At 35.5% G+C, this 26,137-nt stretch overlaps 1 protein-coding gene and 1 long non-coding RNA gene across 2 annotated transcripts in view; both read left to right on the top strand.

The window, feature by feature from the left end:
- Positions 1–26,137, top strand: part of LOC126006058 (uncharacterized) — a 684,655-nt gene that overhangs the window by 50,679 nt on the left and 607,839 nt on the right. The gene's annotated exons all lie outside the window — the stretch shown is intronic.
- The window catches only part of MAN1A1 (mannosidase alpha class 1A member 1), a 221,995-nt gene that overhangs the window by 50,210 nt on the left and 145,648 nt on the right, over positions 1–26,137 (top strand). The window contains 3 exon segments of the mRNA XM_049771358.1: positions 14,546–14,642; positions 15,650–15,765; positions 25,676–25,756. Coding sequence (XP_049627315.1) covers positions 14,546–14,642; positions 15,650–15,765; positions 25,676–25,756 — 294 coding nt within the window.

Raw genomic sequence — 26,137 nt, 5'->3', positions numbered from 1 at the left:
TTTGTCTGTCCGCAGCTGGATTTTCCTCAGCTAGAACATAGCTCCTTGCCCTCTGGCATATACTCATCTGCTGGGCCACAGTGGCCCAATCTTGGAGCATTGTAGATTTCTAGATAAAATGGCTTCTCTAGAAGATTGCTGAGTTGAGCATTCTTTTTCCTTTCAATATACTTATTCTGAATTTTCTTAGATTACTTTTTGTATAACATTTCTTCCTCCTCAGGAGTCAGTTTTTTACTTTTCTTGCAGCTGGAGCAGTGTAGTGTGGGACTAGTCCCTCTGCCTCTTCCACATGCTGTAAGTGAGAATGTTGCAGATCTTCACCAAGGTTTTAGTGCAAACCAACCAGCTTAAGGTTGGATGCATTATAAGTAACATCAATGATTCTTGTTTTACGAGTGCAGCACTCTGAGTCCCAGGTGAAGTACCCCACATACAAACTCAAGGCCTATAGTCCCTCACTCCCACAAACTCAGCTGTGTATATATATGATATGAACCAATCTTGGTGTCGACAGTTCTATATCCCAGCTCCATACATACTCCTGTTTCATGTGTGACTTTCTCTTTCCTTGACTTGTGGCACTTGTGTCAGTTGTCCTGAGAGTTACCTATCTTTTGGTGCCTTTCTCTTGTTTCCTAATTTTTCCTATCTTCTCTAGTTATCTCACACCTGACCATACTGTTCCCATGTATACTTGAGTTTTGACTCAAAATAATCTGAGGTACACAAACCCCCTGAGCATGGTGCAGAGCCAGGAATTGAATATGCTCCGTGATTCTGTGCCTGCATTTCCAGGTTGCATTCAGGTCTGTCACCCTTAAATTTACTCTTTAGATAGACCATACATACATTTTTGGTATAATTATGTCTCCTGCAATCTTTTATTCTCTAAATCTGGCAACACTACTCTGTTCTCATTTATAATTCACCACCTGCCACTAATAGTTATTCAATGAGTAGTAATTGTCATTGCAGCATTCTGCGTATAGCAACTTGGGAAAGGGAGAGGAAAAAAAAAAACATTTTACTGTTTAAAATAGATAAATTGAGCAAGGTGCATGAATGAGTGTTTGACTTTGATAAGGAGTAAAATTAAAAACTGCTGACTGGGAGGACTCTTCTAAGTGCTGGACAGTGACAAAGAGAAGGTGACCGGCCATGGGGCAATGCCCAGTGAGGAACTGTATGAGAAGGGTCATTACTAGGATTTACTAAGTGGCATTCCGATGCCTATTAACTGAGCACTGCTATACTTGTGCAGTGACCTTAACTACTGGTGTTTAGTCTCTGTTCATTCCAAATTCGGTAGTCATCTCTAGGTGACATTATTCTCTTTCTTTCCTGTCCTGCTAGTTTACCTCTCCCTGCGTTGCCTCACTCACTCTGTGATTTAGCTTTATATCTTCTTCCCTCCAGCTGTTTTTGCTTATCTCTGTTTTATTTCCAAGGCCTAGGAGGTCAATGAGGACGTGGTGTGAAGGAAGTTCAGCAACTCTCATTGAACATCTTTTACTGGCCAGACACATTAGCAGATTGATCTCCTGCCATGCTATAAGAAAGACAACTCTCTCTTTATGTATGCAATTTATTTTGATTTTTAATGTAGTGTTAGGGTTATGGCAAAATTAAATGAAAAGTGTAGCCAGTGCTCTTATATTCCTACCCCAACATGCCCTTCCTATGCTATTAAACACCACTTTCTACAGTGGTACAATTTGTTTAAAATACTTGTTTATGTTTTTCCTGCCATCCTGGCAGTGCTCTGAGGAGTAGGTGGAGGAGCGGGTGAAGGTGCTGGGAATTACTAGAACTCCCTCATGAAAGTCTTGCATCCTGTCACTAGAGCCATATTCATGGCTCCTAAATCAGTTCTTGTTGTTGTTGTTGTTGTTGTTTTAATGAGAATAACATGAATTTGAGAGATCTGATTTTGAGGCTGTGAATTTCAGGCTTTCCCAGTTATAGTCTTGTTCCTGGGGTAGCAGCCTCAGTTGGTGAATTTACCTGGTGAACTTAGTCCTAGATTCTTGCCCTAAGGATCAGATAAGAGGAAAGGGAGGCTCAGTGTTGTTTTCTCCTTACCCACTATATTACAAACCTAGAAATGCTTTTCAAGAGATAAACGTGGAGTTTGAGAAGATGTGACTTAAGTTTCTGTTGTTCTTTCACTCCTGAAGTTCTTTTACTCTTTTTTCCTTTACCTATTTTCCAGTTACACCATAAATGACTTCATTTGTGGCTGCATGACCACTCCATTTTTTGTTGAATATTGTCATATCGATAGGAATACACCAATTTAGAAGCCGCCTAATGTTCAAAAACACATGAAGTAACGGAATGGTTAACTAGCAACAAGACCTTACTAACCCTTCTGGGCAATAACTTAATACAGGTCTAAACACAAAATAATGGGAAAACTGATCCATACAACAGGCTTAGGGGAGAGGGTTTGAGATGAGGGTTTGCTGGGGTCTTTGGGAGAGGGTGTGAGTACATTGGTGAAGGGAGTGGTGCTAGAATTATGTGCATGATAAACCATTATTAATAATATTGTAAACCACAGATCTGATTAAAAACAATTTACCAGAGAGAAGGGATGTCCTTGGTATTGTGTTCTCCATTTACAACATTGCAAGTTGAAATTGTAAGTCAAAGCACTTTAAGTCAGGGAACTGATTATAATTTCAGGCAGTTTGATGGGAGCTACGTCAGACTTCTAAAGTCAGTGTTTTTCAAAGCATGAGCCATCATTTTAAAGCACAAAGGCCATCAATTTAACAATCAGTGAGGTAAATTGAATTCCCACCATAGACCTCATCTAATCCAGACACAACCCTTCATGGCCTCTGGGACAGTGGGAAAGGGAAAGTCAGATCTTTCTCCCTTTAATACTAAATGACTGTGAGCCAAAGATGGCCTCTGGTTTTGGGCTCTTTAAACACTTACTCTCTTTACTACAAGATAAGTAAGATTTGTTTTCACAGAAGCCTGCTTAGCTAGCACCAAATTCAAATGTTTACATGTCCTATTATTTTAAACATAGTCCAAACAGGCAGATTTTTAGTCATTTATAGCCTGACTGCTTTATTTACCTCACAAAACATTACCTAGATGTTGGTCATTGATAAAAAAGAACTTGTGGCTTTAAGACCCTAAGGTGAGGGGTTGGGGGTGCAGAAGAAAGTACAGTGACAGTATCTTGCACAGTTAGCTGGGTTTGATCCCTGGCATCCCCTGTGGTCCTCTGAGCTACTCACATGATTCCTGAGCACAAGCTAAGAGTAAGCCCTGAACACAGCTGGGTTGGCCCCAAAACTACAAAACTAAATAAAACAAAACAGACCCTGACTAGCTACTGCCTTCAGAGTCTCTCACCAAGAGATTCTTGGTTGTGTTTTTGAGTGACTTCATTTCCATGTGTAAGCTCTATCTCTCTTTACTGCTGACTCCTATCCCCCCTTTCAAAAACCCTCTGAAGAGACTCCTTTTGTGAGGCACTTCCCCTCTCATGGATCCCTGGCCAACCACCACCCAATACTGCTCATTGTGTATTATTTCTTATCGCAGGAGTACCTTTTTATTCAATCCCCAATCATCAAACACTCTACCTACCCAAGAAAATCTGGCTTCACCAAGATTTTAAGAAAGCCAGCATACACTGGTGAAGCTCCTTTTTTTATAACTAAAACCTACCTACAAATATGTTTGTAATCATGGTGCTTAAATAAAGATAAAAAATAAAAATAAATAAATAAAATAAAAAGACCTAAATAGAGGAGAATGGGAGCTAGCACCAAGCCAGGGTGTGAAGCATGGGATGAGGAAAAACAAAAAAAAAACAAAAACAAACAAACAAAAACAGAGCCAGTTTATTAACCTTCAGAACTAAAAGTCCATTTATATTGCCTTATATCTGGAAAAGAACATTTGAGAAAAATTTTTTATTCTTTTTCTTCCTTATTTTGGATCCCAAATATTGTGTATATATATATATATATATTATTCTTAATTATTTAATTTTTATTTGATTTGGGGGGGGGCACACCTGGCCATGCTCTAAACTTTACTTCTTATTCTGTGCTCAGGTATCACTCCTGGTGGTGTTCAGGGGAACCATAATTGTGCCAGGAATCAAAACCATGCTGGCTGCTTGCAAAGCAAGCACGTAGAATAGAGTACTATCTCCCTAGCAGTGTGTATGTATACCTATATATATTTATTTATCACTAACTTTCCTAATCCACTAAGTTTTTTACATGTGTTGTTTAATGCCACAGTAGCCAGAAAAGTTTTTGTACTTCATGGGTGTGGAAAGTGGGTTCAGAGAGAGAAAATGATTCAGTGAATTAAGTCACAACCATGATAGCAGAACTTAGGAACTCAATTTTTAGATAGATGCCTATGTTGTGAAACCTGATCTTTATATTTCTTCTTAGGAAGGGAGGGGATTTTCTATAACACTTGGAAAGTTAACAGTTTTTAGCAAAAAGCCACATTTTCTGGGAGAGAGGAAGTAATCAAAATTCTAAGCTCATCTGCATTGTTTGTAGCTTTCCTGCAGGCTCTGCAGACTTAACCTCATTCCTCTTAGAGCTCCATGCAAATAAGTAAGCACCAAAAGTCTCCTTCTAGCCTCCATTTTTTTTCTCTTTACCTCCTCACCCTTTACCTCCATTCTGGTTTCTATTTTCTGTTTACTTCATTATGATTGGTAGGGAAAACCTTACTCCAGGACATAGCCAAAGCTCCTGGCCTGTTCCTAGTTGTCTGGTTTAGTCTAGATTAAAATAAGGGAAACCAAATCACAGATAGTAATAAAAGTTTGATTATAAGACTCTCACCCCAAGAAAGAAATGGAACTTCTAGTAAACTTCTAAAAAAATTATTTTTGGTTTGGGATCCACACCAACCTGTACTCAGGGCTTTTATCTGTTTCTGTGCTCAGGGATCATTCCTGTATGGGCTTGGGGGAGCATATGCCATGCCAGGGATAGAACCTGGATTGGGCACGTGCAAGGCACGCATTTCACCCTCTGTGCTATCTCTCTGGCTTTCTAATCAACTTCCTAGAGAAGGCAATAAAGAAACAAAAGACTCACATTTGCCTGGCAAAAAAAGTATTTTCAAAAAGATTTTAGTGTCTATTATAAATAATGTAAGACTTTGTGATTAAAGCATAAGTACATAATAGTATTTACTAAGGGTAGTTTCTAGCAACACAAATGTTGTTATGAAATAAAAACATGCTTTGGGAAGTACAAGTATATATTTTTTGTTTTTTATGTTCTTGATTATGTCAGAATGTAAAATTGAGGTCATAGAGGGAGCTCAAGTGGTAGATCTCATGTGAAAAGCATGTGAAAAGCCCTGAGTTTGAACCCCAGGATAACATGGTTCCTTTACCCAGATAAACCCTAGTGGATTTAACAGAGTTCAACAGAACTCTGTAGGACCCCTAGGTTAAAAAAAAATTAGGGAACTGGAGAGATAGCATGGAGGTAGGGCGTTTGCCTTGCCTGCAGAAGGACAGTAGTTCGAATCCCAGCATCCCATATGGCCCCCGAGTCTGCCAGGAGCGATTTCTGAGCATAGAGCCAGGAGTAACCCCTGAGTGCTGCCGAGTGTGACCCAAAAACCAAAAAAAAAAAAAAAAGAACAAAATCAAGCACAAGCAGAGCATTTGATTCATTCTCTTATATTACAAATATTAAAATAATTTTAGAATAAAAATATAAAATATAACATTTAAAATATTAGAAATTACAAATGAGAAATTTGTAGGTATATGAGGAAAAAGAAAATTAAGCTTCTTTAACATAAACAGGATATGGCCCATAAACAGGACATACTCATTTATTTTCTCCATTTAGTCCTTTAGTACCTTATTGCTCATGGAGAAGCAGACAGTCAATAGATGACTTTCTAATAACCCAGACCTGCTGAGAATTACCCACTTTCCAAGAAAGTGCTGATCTAAGGGTCTTATATAAGCACAGAGACAAGGAGAATAAATGTTACATTTTGGATATTTTATACTTTAATTCTACTTTATCTGGGCCAAAATAATAGGTTGCTATTATGAAATTTCTTTTTGTCCTCATTCTTATATATCAGCTATCGCTTTCATCAGTCCAAATATAATATTCAAGAAAAAATATTTGTGTTTTTTTTTTAATATTGTAAAATAAATCTCCACACATTGTGATATCACCCCATACACCATATTTCTACCTCCAGGCAGATGTATCTAATAAACAGGATAGCAATGAAGAATTAATAAACAAAACCAGTCAGGAAAAATCAAGGAGTCAGTCAGTGCCTCATGGTATCTCTGAGTACACCAAGCTTCAACTGATTTTTATTTTATTAAATCAATATCCATTCCCCAGGAGGGGGAGAGTCAAGTGATCCAGATTGGCTTTTACATATCAAAGGGGTAGGTGAAAAGGAAAAAAAGAAATTGGGGAAATGCCTTTGTTTTGGGTTAGTAACTGGGCGTGGTCTTATAATCCCATCCTTTCTGTTCAAAGCAAAACAAAACAAAACATTGAGAAAGGCTACAAAAGTTTTATTCTACTTTTCTATACCAGAGCTGGGAACCCCAGATCCGAACATATAAAACTGGTCGTTATTTTGCATAGGCACAGTAAAAGTTGGCTTTAAATGCATCAAAGTTCAGATTATGTGTACAATACTCTTAAAACAAACTGCTTTTTTTTCCAAAGTTTTGTCTTATACATATCATGAATTTTTTTCATAGACTTCTCTAAACATAAATATTAGAACCTTTCTGCAGATACACTCAATTTGAAAACAAATTTTTAAACATTCTTACACGGAACAATGTAATATGAGTCTATAGCATCAAAGTTTCTTTTCCACAAACTTCCCTAAACAAAATCAAAAGAACATTTCTGCAGATATATGTGTGTGTGTATACAAACACATATATATGCAGTTTGAAAATAAGGTTGCAAAAATATTCTTATATTCTTAATGAGCACTATAATAAGAGTTGCTAGCATCTAAGTTCCATTTTCATAGACTTCTGTGGACAAAGACATTAGAACATTTTTGAAGACATAATTTAAGAATAAGATGCTATATAATATACACAATCAAGCATTGCAGCAATTGGGAAACATTCACAATTGGATACCTGAGAACCATTAAAAACCTAACAACTATGCATTTCCCTAGAATTGTACAAAATTTGTATAAAATTATACAAATTGTATAAAATATTAAACCACTGAAGTTGGATACATACTTTTCTGTTTTCAGTGGGGCATAGAACATAATAGTAGCTATTAAGATCCATACAAACAAAACACACAGTTTAACCAGCAATATAGTGACCAATGAAAATAGGATTGAGAGGTTAACATAGAAGAAAGTTGAAGGAGGTTCTGAAAGCAACTTCTTTTCCTTTGGGCTTCTACTGGGCTTGGGTCCTCCATCTTCTCCTCCATCTTCACCTTCTGTACTAGGCTGCTGAGGTCATCTGGGATGGAAAGGCCTTTGGTTGCTGGGCTGCAATCTGGGTGAAGGGACCCACTCATCTCCCTGCTGTTGGTTCACCTAAAATGGAGCTTTCTCTTTTGGTTTATACCCCCATCAATGACCTAGATAATCTGCTGCAGATTGGGGAGGGGGACAGAGGTCATCACACAAAGAACCTTTGGTAAAAGAAAGGTGGTGGGCCTCAGCCTCTGGGATGCTGCTCAGAGTTCAGTTCTCTCCCCTACACTGCTGCTTATGTCCTGTCTGAAGGGCCCTCTGCTGCTTTCACAATAGTTGTCATGTGCACCAATGTTCTGGTGAAGGACACTGCACACTTGGTCCAGTTCAAGGAGGCCATGATTTTGATTATCCACCAGAGGGTCAAACAGCTCACCATAATTGGAGTCTTCTCAGGTCTCTGGGTCGCTGTTCAAGTGCTAGTTGTAGTTGAAGCCTCATGCCCTAATAATACCTGGGGATTGGAGAGATGTGGTTCTGGAAGCAAATGCTAGGGAATAATCTACACATGGTTAAGGGGATAAAACAGGTTCAGGAACTTTCTAATGCAAGCATTCTGCTCCAAGACCAGTAGTCTTTATTGGGAAGCCAAGACCACACCCTGTGGTAGAGAACAGGTAGGGTAAGAGACCAATCCAAAGGATGCTTTAATTCAAAGGTGTTTCTATCCAATCATTGCCAAGCCCCAATAAAAAGAGTTCTTTGAATAGAATGAAGACTGGTTATACCAACAAATATTTTTGTTTGTTTTGTTTTATTTTTATTTTTGGGCCACACCTGGCATTGCTCAGGGGTTACTCCTGATTCTGTGCTCAGAAATCACTCCTGGCAGGCTTGGGGGACCATATGGGATGTTGGGGGTTGAACCCAGGTCTGCCCAGGTTACCGCATGCAAGGCCCTACCACTATTGCTCCAGCTCCAAGTATTACCTTATTATGAAGATTTCCAAACTGCTTTTGAAGTACTAATAATCAATGTCAGGCTAAGGCCTATTTTAATCCTACTACTTGGGATGTCAGACTTTAGAATCCTAATTAAAATGATGAAAAGACTACAAAACTAAATTAAGGAGGCTATGAAGAGGAGGATTAATACAATCCATGGGCTTTCTTGTTAGTAGTTGAATTTTTGAAGGGACTCTTTCTGTCAGTTTGCAAGCACACAAAGCCTGAAGAGATTAAATGCCTTCATCCCCATAGTCCCTGAACTGGGTAGTAGATTAATATTTAAAATAAGAAGCTAGCAGCATTTTGATATTGTCAGGTATTTGTGTAAATCTTAAATCTGAGACACCTTTGATTTAATTTAAGACTTGTGAATTTAATCTGTTACTCTACACACACTATGTCTTGTGTTTTGCTTTAACACGAAGTAAATCATTTTCAGGGGGAGATAAATCACTAGAATCAGCAAGATGACTGCTCCTCCTTTCTTCATAGATTCTCAAAGAAACCGCCCTTGATGCTTCACATACCATTTTAATCATATCATTTTCTTTTTCTTTTCTAACTTTAGCTCATAGAAATCCCACGAGATGGAGAACCCATTTTGAAAAACATGTTGCAGCAGCTTTTGAAATGTGGGATACTAAGCAATTAGTGTCAGATTTTCCCCTTGGTAGAAAAAAAGTTTTTTAAAAGTTAATAAATACCCAAAAGGTAACTTTAGTAATTTCTGTACTTGTGATATGCTATAGAAATGGTAATTTTAACAAAGCAGGACTGCTGTGGGAAAGCTTTATGATAACTGAATCATTAATAGTATATTGCAGTTTCTTTTAATTTTTTATTTTTTTAATATTGCAGTTTTCATTTAGACATAGATCTCAAAAAAATCCTCATGACAATTTGTTCTCTGTTCTGTGTTCAATGCATCCCAATGCTTTTGAAATTATAAATGCATGTAAATGTACATAAATGAAGTTTACTAATGTAATATATTTAATAAAAATCAAGTCAAATTCAGCTTTTATTTTAAGGTATTTTCTGGATGTGATAGTCTTTTAGAGATTTATGTTTTCTTATGATAAGAATTTTATCTTTTACTTTAAAATTCCTTTATCAAGTGATCACATGCTCTTGTGTTATCATAACTGCGGTATTCCTTTCATAGACTGTGAGAAATTATGATCTCCATTTTTTTAAATAAGGAATCTTAAAATTATGACTCATTCTTGTTAATATAGTCAATCAGTAGGGCTGTAGGAATTATAAATCAGCATTACAAAATTTCAAACCTATTGCATTTTTTAATAAAATTTATTTATATTAAAATTAATTAGGTAGTAAAATGCTGATCATTGCTGCTGATCATTGGAGGGTCTGTGATTTAATAAAGATTCTGTTGTTGACTCATTAAAGGAAGATGATAGAGGAAGGTGATAGATGGGACCTACTAATCAGTCCATTGATACAGATTCATGGACAAGCTCCTCAGTTGAGCAGAAGTATCACAGTTGCATCAAGTTATTTGTTTTTTAAGTTTTAAGCTTCAGCTGCTTCCTCTCTGAAACAGTGGTAACATAGTTCATAGATTTATAATAAAATTTTGTTCCCATATTTGGATGGGATTCTACTAGTGCCTTATTTTCTTAGATATTAATCCTTTATCAGATAGGTATTGAGTAGTTTCTCCTATTCAATGGGCAGTCTTTGTATACTGTTCACCATTTTCTTTAAAATGCAAAAGCCTTTTAAATTAATGTAGTTTATTTTATATTTTTTCTTTAAACTTTATTTATTTATTATTTATTTATTGGTTTTGGGTCACTCCCAGTGGTGTTCAAGTTACTCCTGGCTCTACATTCAACCCTGGTAGACTGGAGCCCATATGGGATGCCGGGAATTGAATGGGGTTCCTCCCGAGTTGGCCCTGTGCAAGGCAAATGCCCTACCGCTGTGAATCTCTGAGGCCCCTTATTTTATTCTTTTTTTTAAATTTTTTTGGTTTGTTAGGACACACCCAACAGCGCTCAGGGATTATTTCTGGCTCTACACTCAGAAATCGCCACTGGCAGGCTCAGGGACCTTATGGGATGCCAGGAATTGAACCCAAGTTCACTGCATGCAAGACAAACATCCTACTGCTGTGCTATCACTGTGGCCCCATGATTTAGTTTATTTTAATATAGTTTAATTTGTTTATCTTTGCTTTCACTTGCTTGGTAAGTGGTGTTTCATCCTTGAAGATGCCTCTAGTTTCAATGTCATGAAGATTTCCTACATTTTCCTCTACATACCTTATAGTTTCCAGTCTGATATCAAGGTGTTTAATCCTTTTTATCTGACTTTTGTGTATGGCATTAAAAAGAGGTCTGAGTTCACTTTTTGCATGTAGCTGATCAGTTTTCCCAATACCACTTGTTGAAGAGATGTTCCTTGCTTCACTTCAGATTTCTTGCCCTTTTGTCAAAGATTAATTGATCATATACCTGAGGGTCAGTCTCAGAATCTTCCATTGTTCTGTGGTTCTGTGTTTATTCCAATACCATGCTATTTTAATACTACCACTTAATACTATTTAATACTTTTTAATACTATTTAATACTAACACTTTATAGTACAGTTTAAAGTTGGAGAAAGTGATGTCCCCCATTCTTTTTTTCCTACTCGAGGATTATTATTTCATATGAATTTTAGAAGTGTTTGATTTATTTTCTTAAAAAAATGTCATGTGTATTCTTATAGAGATTGCACTAAATCTGTACAATGCTTTGGGAAGTATTGCCTTTTTTGTTGTTGTTTTGGGTCACACCTGGTGACGCTCAGGGGTTAATCCTAGCTATGTGCTCAGAAATCATTCCTGGCTTGAGGGGCCACATGGGGCACCATGGGATCGAATATCTGTTCATCCTAGGACAGCCGCATGCAAGGCAAGCACCATATCACTGCGACACCACTCTGGCCCTGAAGTATTGTTATTTTAATGATGTTAATCTCCCACTCCATGAGCAGTAGATATATTTTGGAGTTTTCTTTTGTATCTCTTTCACCTACCTCTTCAGTTAATTTGATTCCAAATACTTGATTTTCTGAGGACAGTTGTGAATGGGATCATTGAACAGAAACTTTCTCAAAGAAGAAAAACAGATAGACAAAGGGCACAAAAAAAATTGTCCACATCATTAGTTATCAGAGAGATGTAAATTAAAATAATAATGATCTATTGCATATGACATCATAGAGCTTGGCACACATCAAAAAGAACAAGATCATTGCTGGCATGGATGTGAGGAGAAAAACCTCACTCACTACTGTAGGAATGTCAACTGGTCCAGCTTTTTTGGAAAATAATATGGATATTTCTAAAAAAAATAGAAATTTGATTTTTTATGTGACCCAGAAATACCACTCCTAGGGGTCCCCAAAACACAATGCAGAAGAGCCTTCTGCATGCCTATGTTCACTGCAGCATTATTCACAGTGAGCCAGAACCTAAAAACAACCCAGTGCCTGAGAAATGATGAATGAGAACAGAAACTATGGTACATCTAAACAATAAAATACTATGCAGCTGCTGGTAAAAATTAAGTTATGAAGTTTTTTTATACATAATGAATATGGAGAGTATTATGCCAATCATAGGAAAGGGAGAAACAGAATGATAGCACTCATTTGTGAGATATAAAAACAAAGGATAGTATGAAAATAATCAAAGACAATAAAAATGAAGGCTGACAGGACCAGTTCATAGGAATCTTGCAACAAATAGTTGGAAAGGGCCATTAGGGCAGAAAAGAAACCATTATGACTATGATAGTTAGAAGTGATCACTCTGGACAAAAATGAGGTGCTGAAAGAACATAAATTTACGTTCATGATACCCCTTTGGTAACAATATTGCAAACTACAGTGTCAATAGGGGGTGAAGGAGGAGGGATGGGAAAGAAGAAAAAAAGGAAGGCAGGAAGGAAGGAAGGAAGGAAGGAAGGAAGGAAGGAAGGAAGGAAGGAAGGAAGGAAGGAAGGCAGGCAGGCAGGCAGGCAGGAAGGAAGGAAGGAAGGAAGGAAGGAAGGAAGGAAGGAAGGAAGGAAGGAAGGAAGGAAGGAGAAAAGAAAGGGAGAGGAAGAAGAAAGAAAAGAAAAAAGAAAAAAAAAGGATAAATGCCTCTCCAGAGGCAGGGAGGAGAGATGGGGAGGCAGTGGTGGGAGAGCAACTGGTGAAAATGTTCACCGGTGAAGCCTGTTGTGCATTGTATGACTAAAATTCAATCATGAACAAGTTGGTAACTGTGTATCTCATGGTGAGGCACTTAAAGAATTTATATAAAAATAAAATGCCAAGTTAAAAAAAGAATTTTGTAATTTTGTATTATTGAATATAGCAGATTCCCATCTGATAGTAAAAGTTATTAGTACTTATTATTAGTAACAATACTGGTGAGAGAGAAAAATATGCAGGTTAGTTATAGAAGAAAATGTTCATTCTGTCCTCAGGGGCATATGGAAATCTTATTAATAGAATTATATTTAGATCACTACAGATGTTTATTGATAAACTGTTCTTGCATACTATTATGGCTCTCTATAATGCTTAAAAAAGATATTTTAAAGGTATTTTAATATCTGGGATCAGATTAAAACATTTTCAGATTATAGTTTAGTTTTTTTCTTTATTCTTTTTTTTTTCTTTTTTTTTTGGGGGGGGGCGGTCACATCTGGCAGCACTCAGGGTTTACTCCTGGCTCTGCTCTCAGAAATCACTCCTGGTAGACCATATGGGATGCCAGTATTCAAACCACCATCTGTCCTGAATTGGCTGCCTGCAAGACAAATGCCCTACAGCTGTGCTATCTCTCTGGCCCCTATAGTTTAATTATTATTGCAAATAAGTTAGTAATAGGAACCTGAATAAGCTCAAAAAAATGGGACAGTCCAAATTCCTTTTATTATATATAAAATAATTATATATGTTTTTGATCTTTGAGAGCATTTTATTTAACTAATTTTTGGTAGAGAGATTTGACTCTTTAAAGCATTTTCTGGCAGAAGGTTTAAAGGTTAGAAATACACAGAATCAAGTCTTTTGTTTTATAGATATACAAATATTCAGTTAGATACTTAAAAATAATACTATATAAAATAAGTTGACATTATAAAAATCTAAGTGTAATCATAGTTTTACTTTTTAAACTTCCTGTGAATATTTTAAATGCTTCATCTAGACTTAATCAAGATACATGAAAGTGTTTGAATTCATAACCTTAGGTATTGTGAAGTTGTCTGAGTACAGAAAACCTTGTATAAAAAATAGGAAATTTAAATATAGTTTTCACAGATTGAGTTTGTTATAAGACAAATAAAGTTCATAATGACTTACTCAGAGAATTTTCACAAATAGGAAAATATCATTCTTGGGTGAGGAGGTTAGCATCTGAAAAGTACTGAGATGGATAGTAAATAAGTATTAAGTGACATTTGAGGGTATTTTCTGTTTGTTCACTTAAAGAAGGTAGATTTCAGAATGAGGGTGAGGTGTGGTGGTTGGAGGTGGTGCTTTTTTGTCATTTTTTTCTGAAAAGGGTGCAATAAGACAAATAATTTGGGAACTTCTGGTTTAAGATAAGCTAAATTTTTATTGTTTAGAAAGAACATTTGAAAATTATGGATATGTCAAATAGGATTAAGTGGTCTCAAAAACAAAAATGTCAGTGGGCAAACATAAAGGGAGTGAAGAGTGTATGTTTTACCATCTAGTTACCCATTTAATTGTTCATTCAATTTTAGTAATTTTAATGTTTAAACATTTGGGTCTTTAATGTATAAACTTTTTTTTTTTGGTTTTTGGGCCACACCCTGTGACGCTCAGGGGTTACTGCTGGCTATGCGCTCAGAAGTTGCTCCTGGCTTCTTGGGGGACCATATGGGACACCGGGGGATCGAACCGCGGTCCATCGTAGGCTAGCGCAGGCAAGGCAGGCACCTTACCTCCAGCGCCACCGCCCGGCCCCAATGTATAAACTTTTTATAGCAAAAAACACCTCAAATTCTAATTATAATTCCGTTTTTATTTCTTTTCTCAGATGATGAAGCATGCTTGGTATAACTATAAACATTATGCCTGGGGATTAAATGAACTGAAGCCTTTATCCAAAGGAGGCCATTCAAGCAGTTTGTTTGGTAAGTAGAATGTTCTTTGGTTTCTTAGTGACTGTGACGTCTCTGCAGTTTACTGAACTTGTGGGTGATGAAGTTTGTATGATCCCCAGGCCATGTTGCTAGGAAACTTGCACACCTGATGGAGTTATCCTCAAGGACTGTGCAGAGTGTCCTTCAGAAAAAGCTCTGACTGCACCTTGGGATCATTTCTATAACTTTGAAAATACTGACACCTGCGATTTTTACTCTCAGAAATTCTCATTTAGAGGATACAACTACAGTATCATATCTGTATTTCTTAGTATTTACCTAGAGTATTGGCTCTAGGTTTTTTTTGTTGACCCCATGAAAGAGAAAGTGAGACTAGATCAGGTCAATTATTTTAACTTGTGTTTCTTACTTTGGCATGCTTTAGTTCACTGATCTTAACAGCATCTCTTTGTAATTGGTACCATATTAACATCATTCCCATTGTGTAGGTGAGGAAACTAAGTAACAGAATCATTCTGTAGAGCTTTGGGGTCTCTAGCCTAAGCTCTAGCCATTGATCTTGTACTGTGTCTGATTAATTTCCACCCCTGCAAAATTATTGAAAATAACAGGAGGAGTTCCAGGGAAATAAAACAGCTTCTAAATTTATGAAAGTAGTGGCTGGGTAGTTTAGGATCAGGTAGGACTTTATAAAGGGTTTTGGGTTCTATTTTAATGGAGTGTAGGTATCATTAATCAATCTCAGATATAATTATTTTAAAACACTTTTTGCAGATATACTTTAATACAATTAATAATATGCTCTAGTTCCCTTATTTTAACACTACTTTTTCTTGATATAAAATACAGTCACAAGTGGAGTTTCTATGATTTATTTTTAATCTTGAAAGCTTTTTCAAGATTAATATATCAATTAATATCTATGTTCTCTATCATTGCTGGTTTATTAATAAATATAGCATTGCTCTGTCTTTCCAATGTAGGACCAATTTGTATATAAGTAAAATATTTTATTGATTAAATATTTTATATATCAGGTAATATCAAAGGAGCAACAATAGTTGATGCCCTGGATACACTTTTTATCATGGAAATGAAAGATGAATTTGAAGAAGCAAAATCATGGATTGAAGCAAATCTCAGTTTTAATGTGGTATGTTAAATAAAAGTTACTAATTTAGCTCATAAAATCTCAGTTAAAATATATAGATTTTTTTTTTTGTGGGGCAGATTATTGTATTATACCCTAGCAGGGGTCTCAAACTCAGTTTACCTGGGGGCTGCAGGAGGCAAAGTCGGGGTGATCCTTGAGTGCAAAGTCAGTAGTAAGCCTTGAACATTGGAGGGTGTGACCCAAACAACTAAAACAAAACAAAACAAAAAAGATTCCTCTAGGGCAGGGCCACAAAATGTTGTACGGAGGACCATTTGCGGCCCGCAGGCCGCGAGTTTGAGACCCCTGCCCTAGAGGAAACAATACAACTTTAATAGTGTTGTACTGTAATCTTAACATGCACTCCTTTATAAACACAAATGCATATCTTTTTTTTTTTGCAAATTAAGTATAATAAAAATAAACTTTTGTATTACATCCTGTATATACCAAGCTCGTAGCCATTCTTTGAGATGATATTATTTTTGTTTGTTTGTTTGTTTTTCGGGCCACACCGTTTGATGCTCAGGGTTTACTCCTGGCTAAGCGCTCAGAAATTGCCCCTGGCTTGGGGGGACCATATGGGACGCCGGGGGATCCAACCGTGGTCCTTCCTTGGCTAGCGCTTGCAAGGCAGACACCTTACCTCTAGCACCACTTCTCCGGCTCCTGAGATGGTATTATTTTTTTATACCATATTGATTAGTAATAAGATTGAGTCAGAATGAGTTGCCTAAATTACATAGCTAATTGTATGTAACTGTGAGTCTAACCAGGTCTTTATGGTTCTAATGTCTACTTTGCATGTGCTATGTTGCTACAGCTCTGTAAAGTTAATGTTTGTTATGGTGAGTACCATTTATTGGCATGCCTTTGTTACCTGGGTACATGGTGCCTGAGCATGTTGTTGACAGCCCACATCTTGAAATATGTACTTTTATACTTTAATCTGAAAGATGTAATCTGGGGCTCTCTCCACTTTTGGAGGGGTCCGTGTTCTCTCTCTCTCTCTCTCTCTCTCTCTCTCTCTCTCTCTCTCTCTCTCTCTCTCTCTCTCTCTCTCCACCCCTTCTCAGAATTTCTAAATAAAGCCTGTTATCAATTCACTGCTTAAAAAAAAGGAAATTTGGGGCCGGAGAGATGGCGCTAGAGGTAAGGTGTCTGCCTTGTAAGCGCTAGCCAAGGAAGAGCCCTGGTTCTATCCCCCAGCGTCCCATATGGTCCCCCTAAGCCAGGGGCAATTTCTGAGCGCTTAGCCATGAATAACCCCTGAGCATCAAACAGGTGTGACCCAAAAAATAAAAAAATTTTATTATTGATATGCATCGCATAGTATGTCCCACATTAAAATGAAAATCTATGCTTTATGAGGGATAATTTTATTTACACATAAATATTGTATTACTAAAGATCTTCAGCTTACAGGTTTTAGTTCATTTTAATGTCATTTGTGAGAATTTGTCTATTAGAGATAACAATGATTATGTAAACAAGTATACATCTTTCTTTATGAAGTCAGTTTTGCCTCCCACTCTCTATATTTGAAAGAAGGAGAAACTAGAAAAGTTCAAGCAAAAATAGAAAAATATTATTTTATGGATGACTAATAGTATTATTTGTGCTTCACACAAGACCAAGTAGATCTGATCCTTGGCAATTCATATGGTTCCTTGAGCACTACAGGAGTGGTCCCTGAGTGGTCCCTTAGTTTATGCCCTAGTACCATAAGTGTGACACAAAAACAAACAAAATAAAAGTTAGAGGTGCATGTTCCTGATCTCAAAATCAAAATTCTAAGGGTTCATGTTAGTGGAGGTATTTTCTGTTTTCATTCAAATATTTATTTTTGTCATACAACAAACAATTTAAAATGAATCATTGGTTATTCATTATTCGCTAATTCATTCACATATTAATTATCTACTAAATGCCTTATAAGAGTTAAGTACTTATCTTCAGAGAGTTTATAATCTATTACAAAAAATAGCTAAGTTTCTTTAGGGGGACAGAAAAAGGATATTACTATTAAAGAGTACTAACAAATAGAAAATGATATGTTAATTGATTTTAATATTTTTGCCATTAAGTATTAGTGATAACCCTACAGGATAAGTTGTGTTTTCTCTATTTGACTTAATATCCCTATTTGAATTCATGCAGCAAGAGCTTTGATTTAAGATGAAACCTTCCTAACTTAAATGATCCTTTTTTAATGAAGAGGAAACATAGAGTTGAAATAATATATAGGGAGCCAGAGAATTTGAGCACTTCAAGGTCACACATGTAATCTTACTATAATAGTACTCATTAGAATATATTGTTCTGTAGGTGGTCAATAAAAATTAATTGAGTGAATGAGAAGGTAAATTCTACTGACCTACTCTAGATGAACTATGCTGGACTCAGCTAGAAAACAACTTGATGGGGCAAAACAAATATTGTATGTCAGATTTTTATGTAGGTGGGAGTTATCTAGAGTTAAGACGCAGTTCATTCATTTAGTTTCACCTAAACTGTTCAGAATGAATATTTTTATGGCTCCCAATCCAGAAAGATTACTTTTAGATGGACAAATCATCAATATATTAATATTTGACATTTCTCAATTTATGAATTCTTGCTCTTTTCTATTACTTTAAAGGATTGGTTATTTAGATCCTTACATGGGAAACATTGAAAACCAACATGAATTATGAATTTAACAAAAACACGATCTTCGGATAACAGTTTCTTAAGTTAAATTTAAGTTCAGTTAAATTCAAATTAGTTAAATCTAAAACTGTATTAAAATGTTTCTTAAAAGCATATTTCTGAAGTAAAGTGGTATCTCTGTGTGAGAGACAGAGCTTTGAGATAATGACGATAGATATGTAACTTGCTCTAGACATTAATTAGCAATACCCTGAGGCTGTGATCTGTGATATACTCCTAAAATATACCTTTGGTTGCTATGTTCTAGATAACGGAAGTAACTTTTATTTAGTTAAGTTTTGGGTTACTAGTGAAAAGATCCTCTTCTCTATTTGTGAGCAAATATATCATCACTGCAAATATAAAACAATATATTATGCTATTGTTGAAAAATTAAATAATAATATTAAAGAATCAGACATCTTGCTGAAATGCCATGCTACTATTTAATAAAATTAGGTGTGGTGTTCATCCTGTGAGATGTGTGAGCATGATATATTATTAGCACTGCAAGTATAAAATACTATATTGTACTATTGTTGAAAAGTTAAATGCTTAAAAAATAATAAAATAATAATACATCACAAACCAGACTTATCCTATTGAAATGCCATGCTACTCTTCTGAAAAAATTAGGTGTGTTCACCCTGTGAGATGTAAATTGACCTACCAAAAGAAACTTTGGTTCTTCTCAAATACATGAGAGTTGCTTGGCTTAGGTTTAGAGTTCCATGTAGTGAGTATGAACAAAGCTACTTTTGTCTTGGGATTACTCTTATTAAAGGTCTGTTTTAGAATAACAATTTGATTGGATGGATAACTAAGTTAATTATCCTGTTGAATGGTGTTATCAGTATTTTACATCTAAATGATAATCATTCCTTGCCAAGAGTGATGATTTGAGTTTTGACTATAAGAGGATATTGAACTATTCTATTCTCTCTGATAGTAATTAGTGATAGATTGGATTGCTACTTGAGGACCCTATATACACACAGTAAAAGCAACCACTTAACATAGAGGATGGTTGTTAACCTGTATTTGTAGACCATAGAACTAGGACTTTGTTTATCTTAATAGATTTTTCATGTTAAACATTTGCCCTACTAAAAGCAATATGTACATAATGTATATATCCCATGTATAATGAAAGGTATATGATAAACCTAAACAAAGCCAAGATGTAGAGGCAATTGTCTCTCTTTAAATCAATGACTGAAAAATATTATGCTTTCAACAGTTGTTATTAAAGAATAGTTATGATGTAATCAGTAGTAGAGTAGTAGTTATTAAACATAATTACATTGTTTTGTAGTGGATCTGTTGTTAATGTTCAATTATTTCTCACATGTTCTATTCTGGGAAACAGAGACTTATAGTTTGTTGAGTAGAAAGCTGACAGCAAGTTTGAAGGAATAGCAAGTTAGCTGTAGCCTCTGGTTTCAAAGCTCCAAGATTACTCTTAATTTTTTTAAATCTTTTTTAAAAATATATAAATTACTTTATTTAAAGACCATGTATCACATAGTTGACATGTTGATCATAATATATTTGTTTTCAGGCAAGTGGGAGCAAAATTAAAAAAAAGAAAGAAAAGTACAGCAAGAAGATTATTTCTGAAAATTATTATATCTCGCAATGAGATCCTTAAGTCATTGTCAATATGTTTAGTAAGCTTTTTGTGCTAGTTGATCATTCTGTTACTTCTTTTGTTTCTAAACAATAGGTAGCTTCTGATAAATATTGGCATCTAAATTGAAGTATTCCTATTGGGATTATAGTATTTAAAAAATTGTAACTTTCATGTGGCTGCAAGTGTGGCCACACAATCCAGGAAATACAAGCACTATTGCTGGTACAGAGGGTTTGGCTGCCAGGGTTTTCAAAAGTAGAAACTGAGGAGAGGGGCCTACATTCACTATAAGCAAGTCCCATGAGGTCATCTTAAATACCAGCTTACATGGAGTTTTGGTCATATTGGTGTTTCAGCAGAGAACCATAGAAGAGTGCTAAAGCAGAGTTATTGGCAAAGTGGTAATTGTGAGTGATGGGTACAGCAGGTTTCACTTTGGCAGGGCTAGGACTTGGTTCTCCTTCACCTCTTGAGATTACCAGCTTTAAGCTATGAGGCAGGTGTATATGTAATTTTTTATGGCTTGGTTTATATCTCTGAGAGCAGAATGAGTTTATGGAGCTGGCCAAATGCTGCAATGGCAGCTGCATTTGTAGACATGATTTCCCAAGATTACTCCTTTTTAAAAAAAAGTGATCAGAAACAAAATCTCAATAGAATTAAATATTTCAGAAAGAAAAGTTCGTTTCCATTAAATTTTTTTTATTTCAGTGTAGTCAAACATATTTTTTAAGCTGTACAGTTACAAGAAATTATAGATAATTAAGTAATTAAGGAGAATTCTGGAATAAGCTTGAAGGCACAAAGAAACTATATTTTAAGTGACAGCTTGTACCAGTATAGTTCTTCAATCAAAAGGAGACTAGAACTGAATTGTTCTAAAACCTACATATGTTCCTAATGGTCAAAGCCATTTATTTCAATTACTGAGCACTATTAAAAACTACATCATTGGATAGATAATCTTTTTGAGAAAGTTGATTATCAAAAACAGCCTAATAGTTTTCTCCAAGTTGTTTAAAATGCTGTGTATTTTTGTAGGAAGAGGTTTTGAAACAGATTTTGAAATATTCACTTTCATTTTTGCTCTGATGGGATTAGATTCCTCATGGTCATGATTGCTTTTACTTTTACAAAGTTTTACATTAATTTTTTATAGAGCTATACTTTTATTATCTACAGGGACATAATACCAGGTGGTTATATGGGTTTTCTGTAAGAAACAGAATTACGTAGGGGACTGTTTTCTGTTTCCTGGATATGATGTTCCCTTTGATGGTCTAGTCCATTTTTATCACCCAACCAATCCCTTGAGAAAAAATATATGCTTTATATATACATTTATATATACATATATAAATATGTATATACACATATATACATATTTATATAAAGGCATATATACATATATATTGACAAACATGTTTATGTGTATCTATATATACTATATCTGTAAACTATATCTGTAAGGAGATTTTTACGCATTTGTTTTTAATTTGCGACCATATCTAGCTGTGCTCAGGTCGTTTTTGTGGCTCTGTACTAAGGAGGGATCATTTCTGGTGCTAGATAGCAATATGTGATTTTAGGGAATAAAGCTGGCCCAGTTGTGTGCAAAACAAGTGCCTTTCCCACTATAATATCTTTCTAGCCCACAAATTTTAAATTTTAATTTTTGTATTTAAAAATTGAGGTGGCTTTAGTTTACATGATTTTTATGTTTTAGGATATTATTTCATATTTCTTAAAGTTATGTGTTATCATACACAACTACTACCAGAGTACTAATATCCCTTTAGCATAGTACATTGAATTCTCTCTTTTAATTTATTTCTGATGATCTCCTGATCTAGAGGAAGCTTTTCCTAGTTGAGAAATGAAGCTTAATGATAAATATTGGTGGTAGGAGCATACAAAATGATGTATAAGTTGATTTTTCCCCATTTTATAAGAGACTGGAGTAAAGTATAGTGGGTAGGATAATTGTCTTGTATATGATTGACCAATTTCAATTCCTAGAATCTCATATACACCAACCCTACCAGAAATGTAGAGAGTCAGGATTAAATCCTGAGCACCATTGGTCATGGCTCAAATAATGCCCCCCAATTTTTTTACCATTACAAATATTTTTATCTTTTTTTTTTCAGCCACACCCGGTGATGATCAGGGGTTACTCTTGGCTATGCACTCAGAAACCACTCCTGGCTTGGGGGACCAGTGGATCTAACCTCAGTCCATCCTAGGCTAGCATGCGCAAAGCAGATGCCTTACGGCTTGCGCCACTGCTCTAGCCCCAATTTTTATCATTTTTTTTATATATAGGTATTCTCATGTGTTTTTATGTATATGTATATGGGAAGATCGTGATTGGAATCAACCAATGTTATGTAGCATTTCTGAACAAGAATTTTCATTGGGAGAGGGGTCATTGGAGCCACAAACAGCAGTGTTCAAGGCTTACTCCTTACCATGCTCAGGGATCAGTTCTGTTAGTCCTCAGGGGACCATATCCAGTACCAGAGAACTGAACCAGACTGACTTGTACAAGGCAATCTAAGCAAGATTTTTACAGATAAAGGAAGTAGTAATTGGGAAGTAACATGTATTTACAAAAATTCAGATTTGCTTCTTTAATAACCCACTAGATCATTTTATAAGATACATGAATTCAAAATGCAAATCAACTGACATCAAAAATAGCATTTTTCATGGTTCCTTACCAGTATCTTATAGAGCAAGATAAATCAAACTTAAGTTTAGAATATATTTTTGGATCAATATATTATAACAACTCTACAGTAGGTGATTTATATGAACTTGAAGATATATTTCAGGGGATATTTTGACATACCTTAACTTTTTTGTTTTGTTTTATTTTTGTTTGGGGGCCACACACAGTGGTGCTCTGGGGTTACTCCAGGCTCTGTACTCAGAAATCACTCCTCGTGCCTCAGGGAACCATATGGGATGCTGAGGATCAAACCTGGGTTGTGTGCAAGGCAAACACCCTACCTGCTGTGCTATCACTCAGGCCCCCAAGCCCTCAATATTTTCTATAATATTACTGTCTATATAAAAGTTCTAGTTATCAAAAAAATTTATATTATGAAGAGAAAAATGAATATGTAATGTGCCTACAACTTGAATAAGAATATAAAATTATCCTAATGAGATTTAATAGGAAGAAATCTGGAAGAATCAGTTTAAAACTGAAAGACAGGTATAAATTAAAAATAAATAAAAGTAAAGGTTTAAATTTAGTATATTTATTATTAGACATAGTTAACTGTAGACATGATATTTGTATAAATCAAATACATGAAAAGATTGTCTTTCTTTATCCTTATTAGTAATTTTATGGAACATTAAGGTTTTTGTTTGCTTATATCACATCTAATGATATACATATAAATTGTACCTATGCTGAATATTGTAATCAAATTATATAATGTACAGGTTACATATTTCAAAATACAATTAATAAATTTAATAAAGAACTTTATTTTGGCCTGTGTTTTCCTAGATCTTATTTAATAAATTTGCAGGGGTGTTTGGAAACTATTTTAACTACAGGAATTATTTTACTTTGTCAGATCTTTATATCTTTTAAAGGAAACTTGTGAGAATTAAATGAAAATCTCTTTTACAAGAATCATCTCCCAATAGCACTCTAAATTATAGGCTCTGCCATGTTTAGAGACTTACTCAGTTTTCCTACCCTCTTTCTAGAACCTAGGACAGTTCCTGGCTTAAGGTAGTTGCTTAATAAGTATTGATTAAAAGAAATAATATCTTCAATAATTTGGAATAAGTTCATCTGTCGAATATTGACTCCACATTTTATAGACTGCTGTGAACCCCTATGATTATCAGTAAATGGTTTTATGCAAGGCAAAAGTAGTTACTGAATAAGACTGACTAAACATGAAAAAGAAACTTACTAAAGCTTTGAAGCATAGATTAGTTCTTTATGTTATCTGTACTAAATTATCTTGGAACAGAGTGCAGGGCAGATTTAATAAGAGCCAGATATTAAATAGTATGATTATGATAATAATTACTAATTATACCACAGTTTTGTAACCATTAATAAGGGCATTTGATAGTTTTTATGTTAGATGGTATAGAAATCAGGACAACAGAGCTCTGAACAAGTATGTAAGTATTCAACACCAAATTGTTTCAATCACTTATTAGTTTTCTTCTCTTAAAAAGTGGTCCTCTTAGAAACATGCCCTGGAAACCCTCCAAATCCCCCAACCACCAGTGGTCTTAGTTGAGGGGGGGGAATATGATTTAGTGATAGAGTGCTTGTTATGTATGCTTGAGGCCTTGCAATCTCTCCTGGCACAGTCCACATTATCAGTTGTCATTACCAGCACTAATATTGTTGAACCCTGGTACTGTAATAGTTGTGCCTTCTCTAGCACACTATAACTAAAAATGTGACCCCAGGAAGCACAGCAGCACATATACAGTCATAAAATATTTTAGCAAGGGAAAGGGCAAGAAGTCATAGATCATCTTTAAAGATCATCTGTTTTTAATTTTGTTTACTTTTAGGCCAGTGCTCAGAGCTTACTCCTATATGAGGTGGTAGGATTGAACCTAGGTCGGCCATATATAAGGCAAGCACCTACCCACTATACTTTCCCTCAAGTCCTATTTTTCCAATTTTAAATTTGCTATAATAATAGTAATAATTTCACATGGTTGGTGTGAGGTTTAGAAGATACAATCTATATAAAAAGTTTGCCACCATCTGGCATGTTGAACACCATTATCATTATCAGAACAAGCTATTATTTATAGTAATAAGAACTGTCAGAGCAAAATTTGACTGATAGTATGATTATCTTTTTTGCATAGATGAACTGTCTTCTCAGAGAAGTAAAACTAACTATACAAGGCTGCAGACAGAAATCTAGGAACAAAGTTCTAGAACCTAGCTTCAATTCTTACTTGGAGTATAGCTCTCACATTTATCATGATGTGAGAAGAATGATTGAATAATATTGGTCAGGCAAACTATAATCTTAATGACCTTTCAGGAAGAAAAGTAAGGAGGAAAGCAGATAATTGAAAAATAGCATGGTCGGGGCCGGGCGGTGGCGCTGGAGGTAAGGTGCCTGCCTTGCCTGCGCTAGCCTAGGACGGACCGCGGTTCGATACCCCGGCGTCCCATATGGTCCCCCAAGAGGCCAGGAGCAACTTCTGAGCGCATAGCCAGGAGTAACCCCTGAGCGTCACAGGGTGTGGCCCAAAAACCAAAAAAAAAAAAAAAGAAAAATAGCATGGCAAAGCCCTACTTTATCTATACAATTAAAGAATACTTAGTATTACATAAGTAATAAAGGTATGAGTGGGTACACTATTTTATAAATATGTTAATAATTGTGATTTTAGAAGTCAAAGTAAATGTATACATTTGTTGTATTTAAAGTTGGGACTTTTCCATTTGTATATATACTTCTTTAGAAGAACTTGACAAAATTTAAATATTTAGTGTACTTTTTTTGAATATTGTTTTTCCAATATGTACAGACATTCACACTATTAATTTCATTTATATTGTTTCCACAGAATGCTGAAATTTCTGTTTTTGAAGTAAACATACGCTTTGTTGGTGGACTTCTCTCAGCTTACTATTTGTCTGGACAAGAGGTAAGAAGTTGTGACATAAAGGTATTGTAGGTGGTATAAAAATAAGAATTTTAAATTGTCTTGTAATGACATTATTTGGGCAAGATGTGACTTTGTGATACATACATAGATATGTACTTATAATAGAATTCTTTTTTATCTTTATTTAAACACGGTGATTACAAACATGACTTTAGTTGGGTTTTGGTCACAAAAAGAACACCCCCTTCACCATTGTAACATTTCCATCACCAATTCACCCTGTATCCCTCCACCCACACCCATTGCTGTTATTTGACACAGGCATTCTACTTCTCTCACTCATTAACATTGTCATGGTAGTTGTTAGTGTTCTAACTGCACTCACTCCTCCTTGAGGTGAGCTTCATATCATGAGTCGGT

Source organism: Suncus etruscus, chromosome 4 (genome assembly GCF_024139225.1).
Source record: "Suncus etruscus isolate mSunEtr1 chromosome 4, mSunEtr1.pri.cur, whole genome shotgun sequence".
In the NCBI taxonomy this organism is placed as follows: Eukaryota; Metazoa; Chordata; class Mammalia; order Eulipotyphla; family Soricidae; genus Suncus; species Suncus etruscus.
The sequence above is the reverse complement of the archived record's forward strand: the minus strand, read 5'-3'. Positions and strand labels throughout refer to the sequence as shown.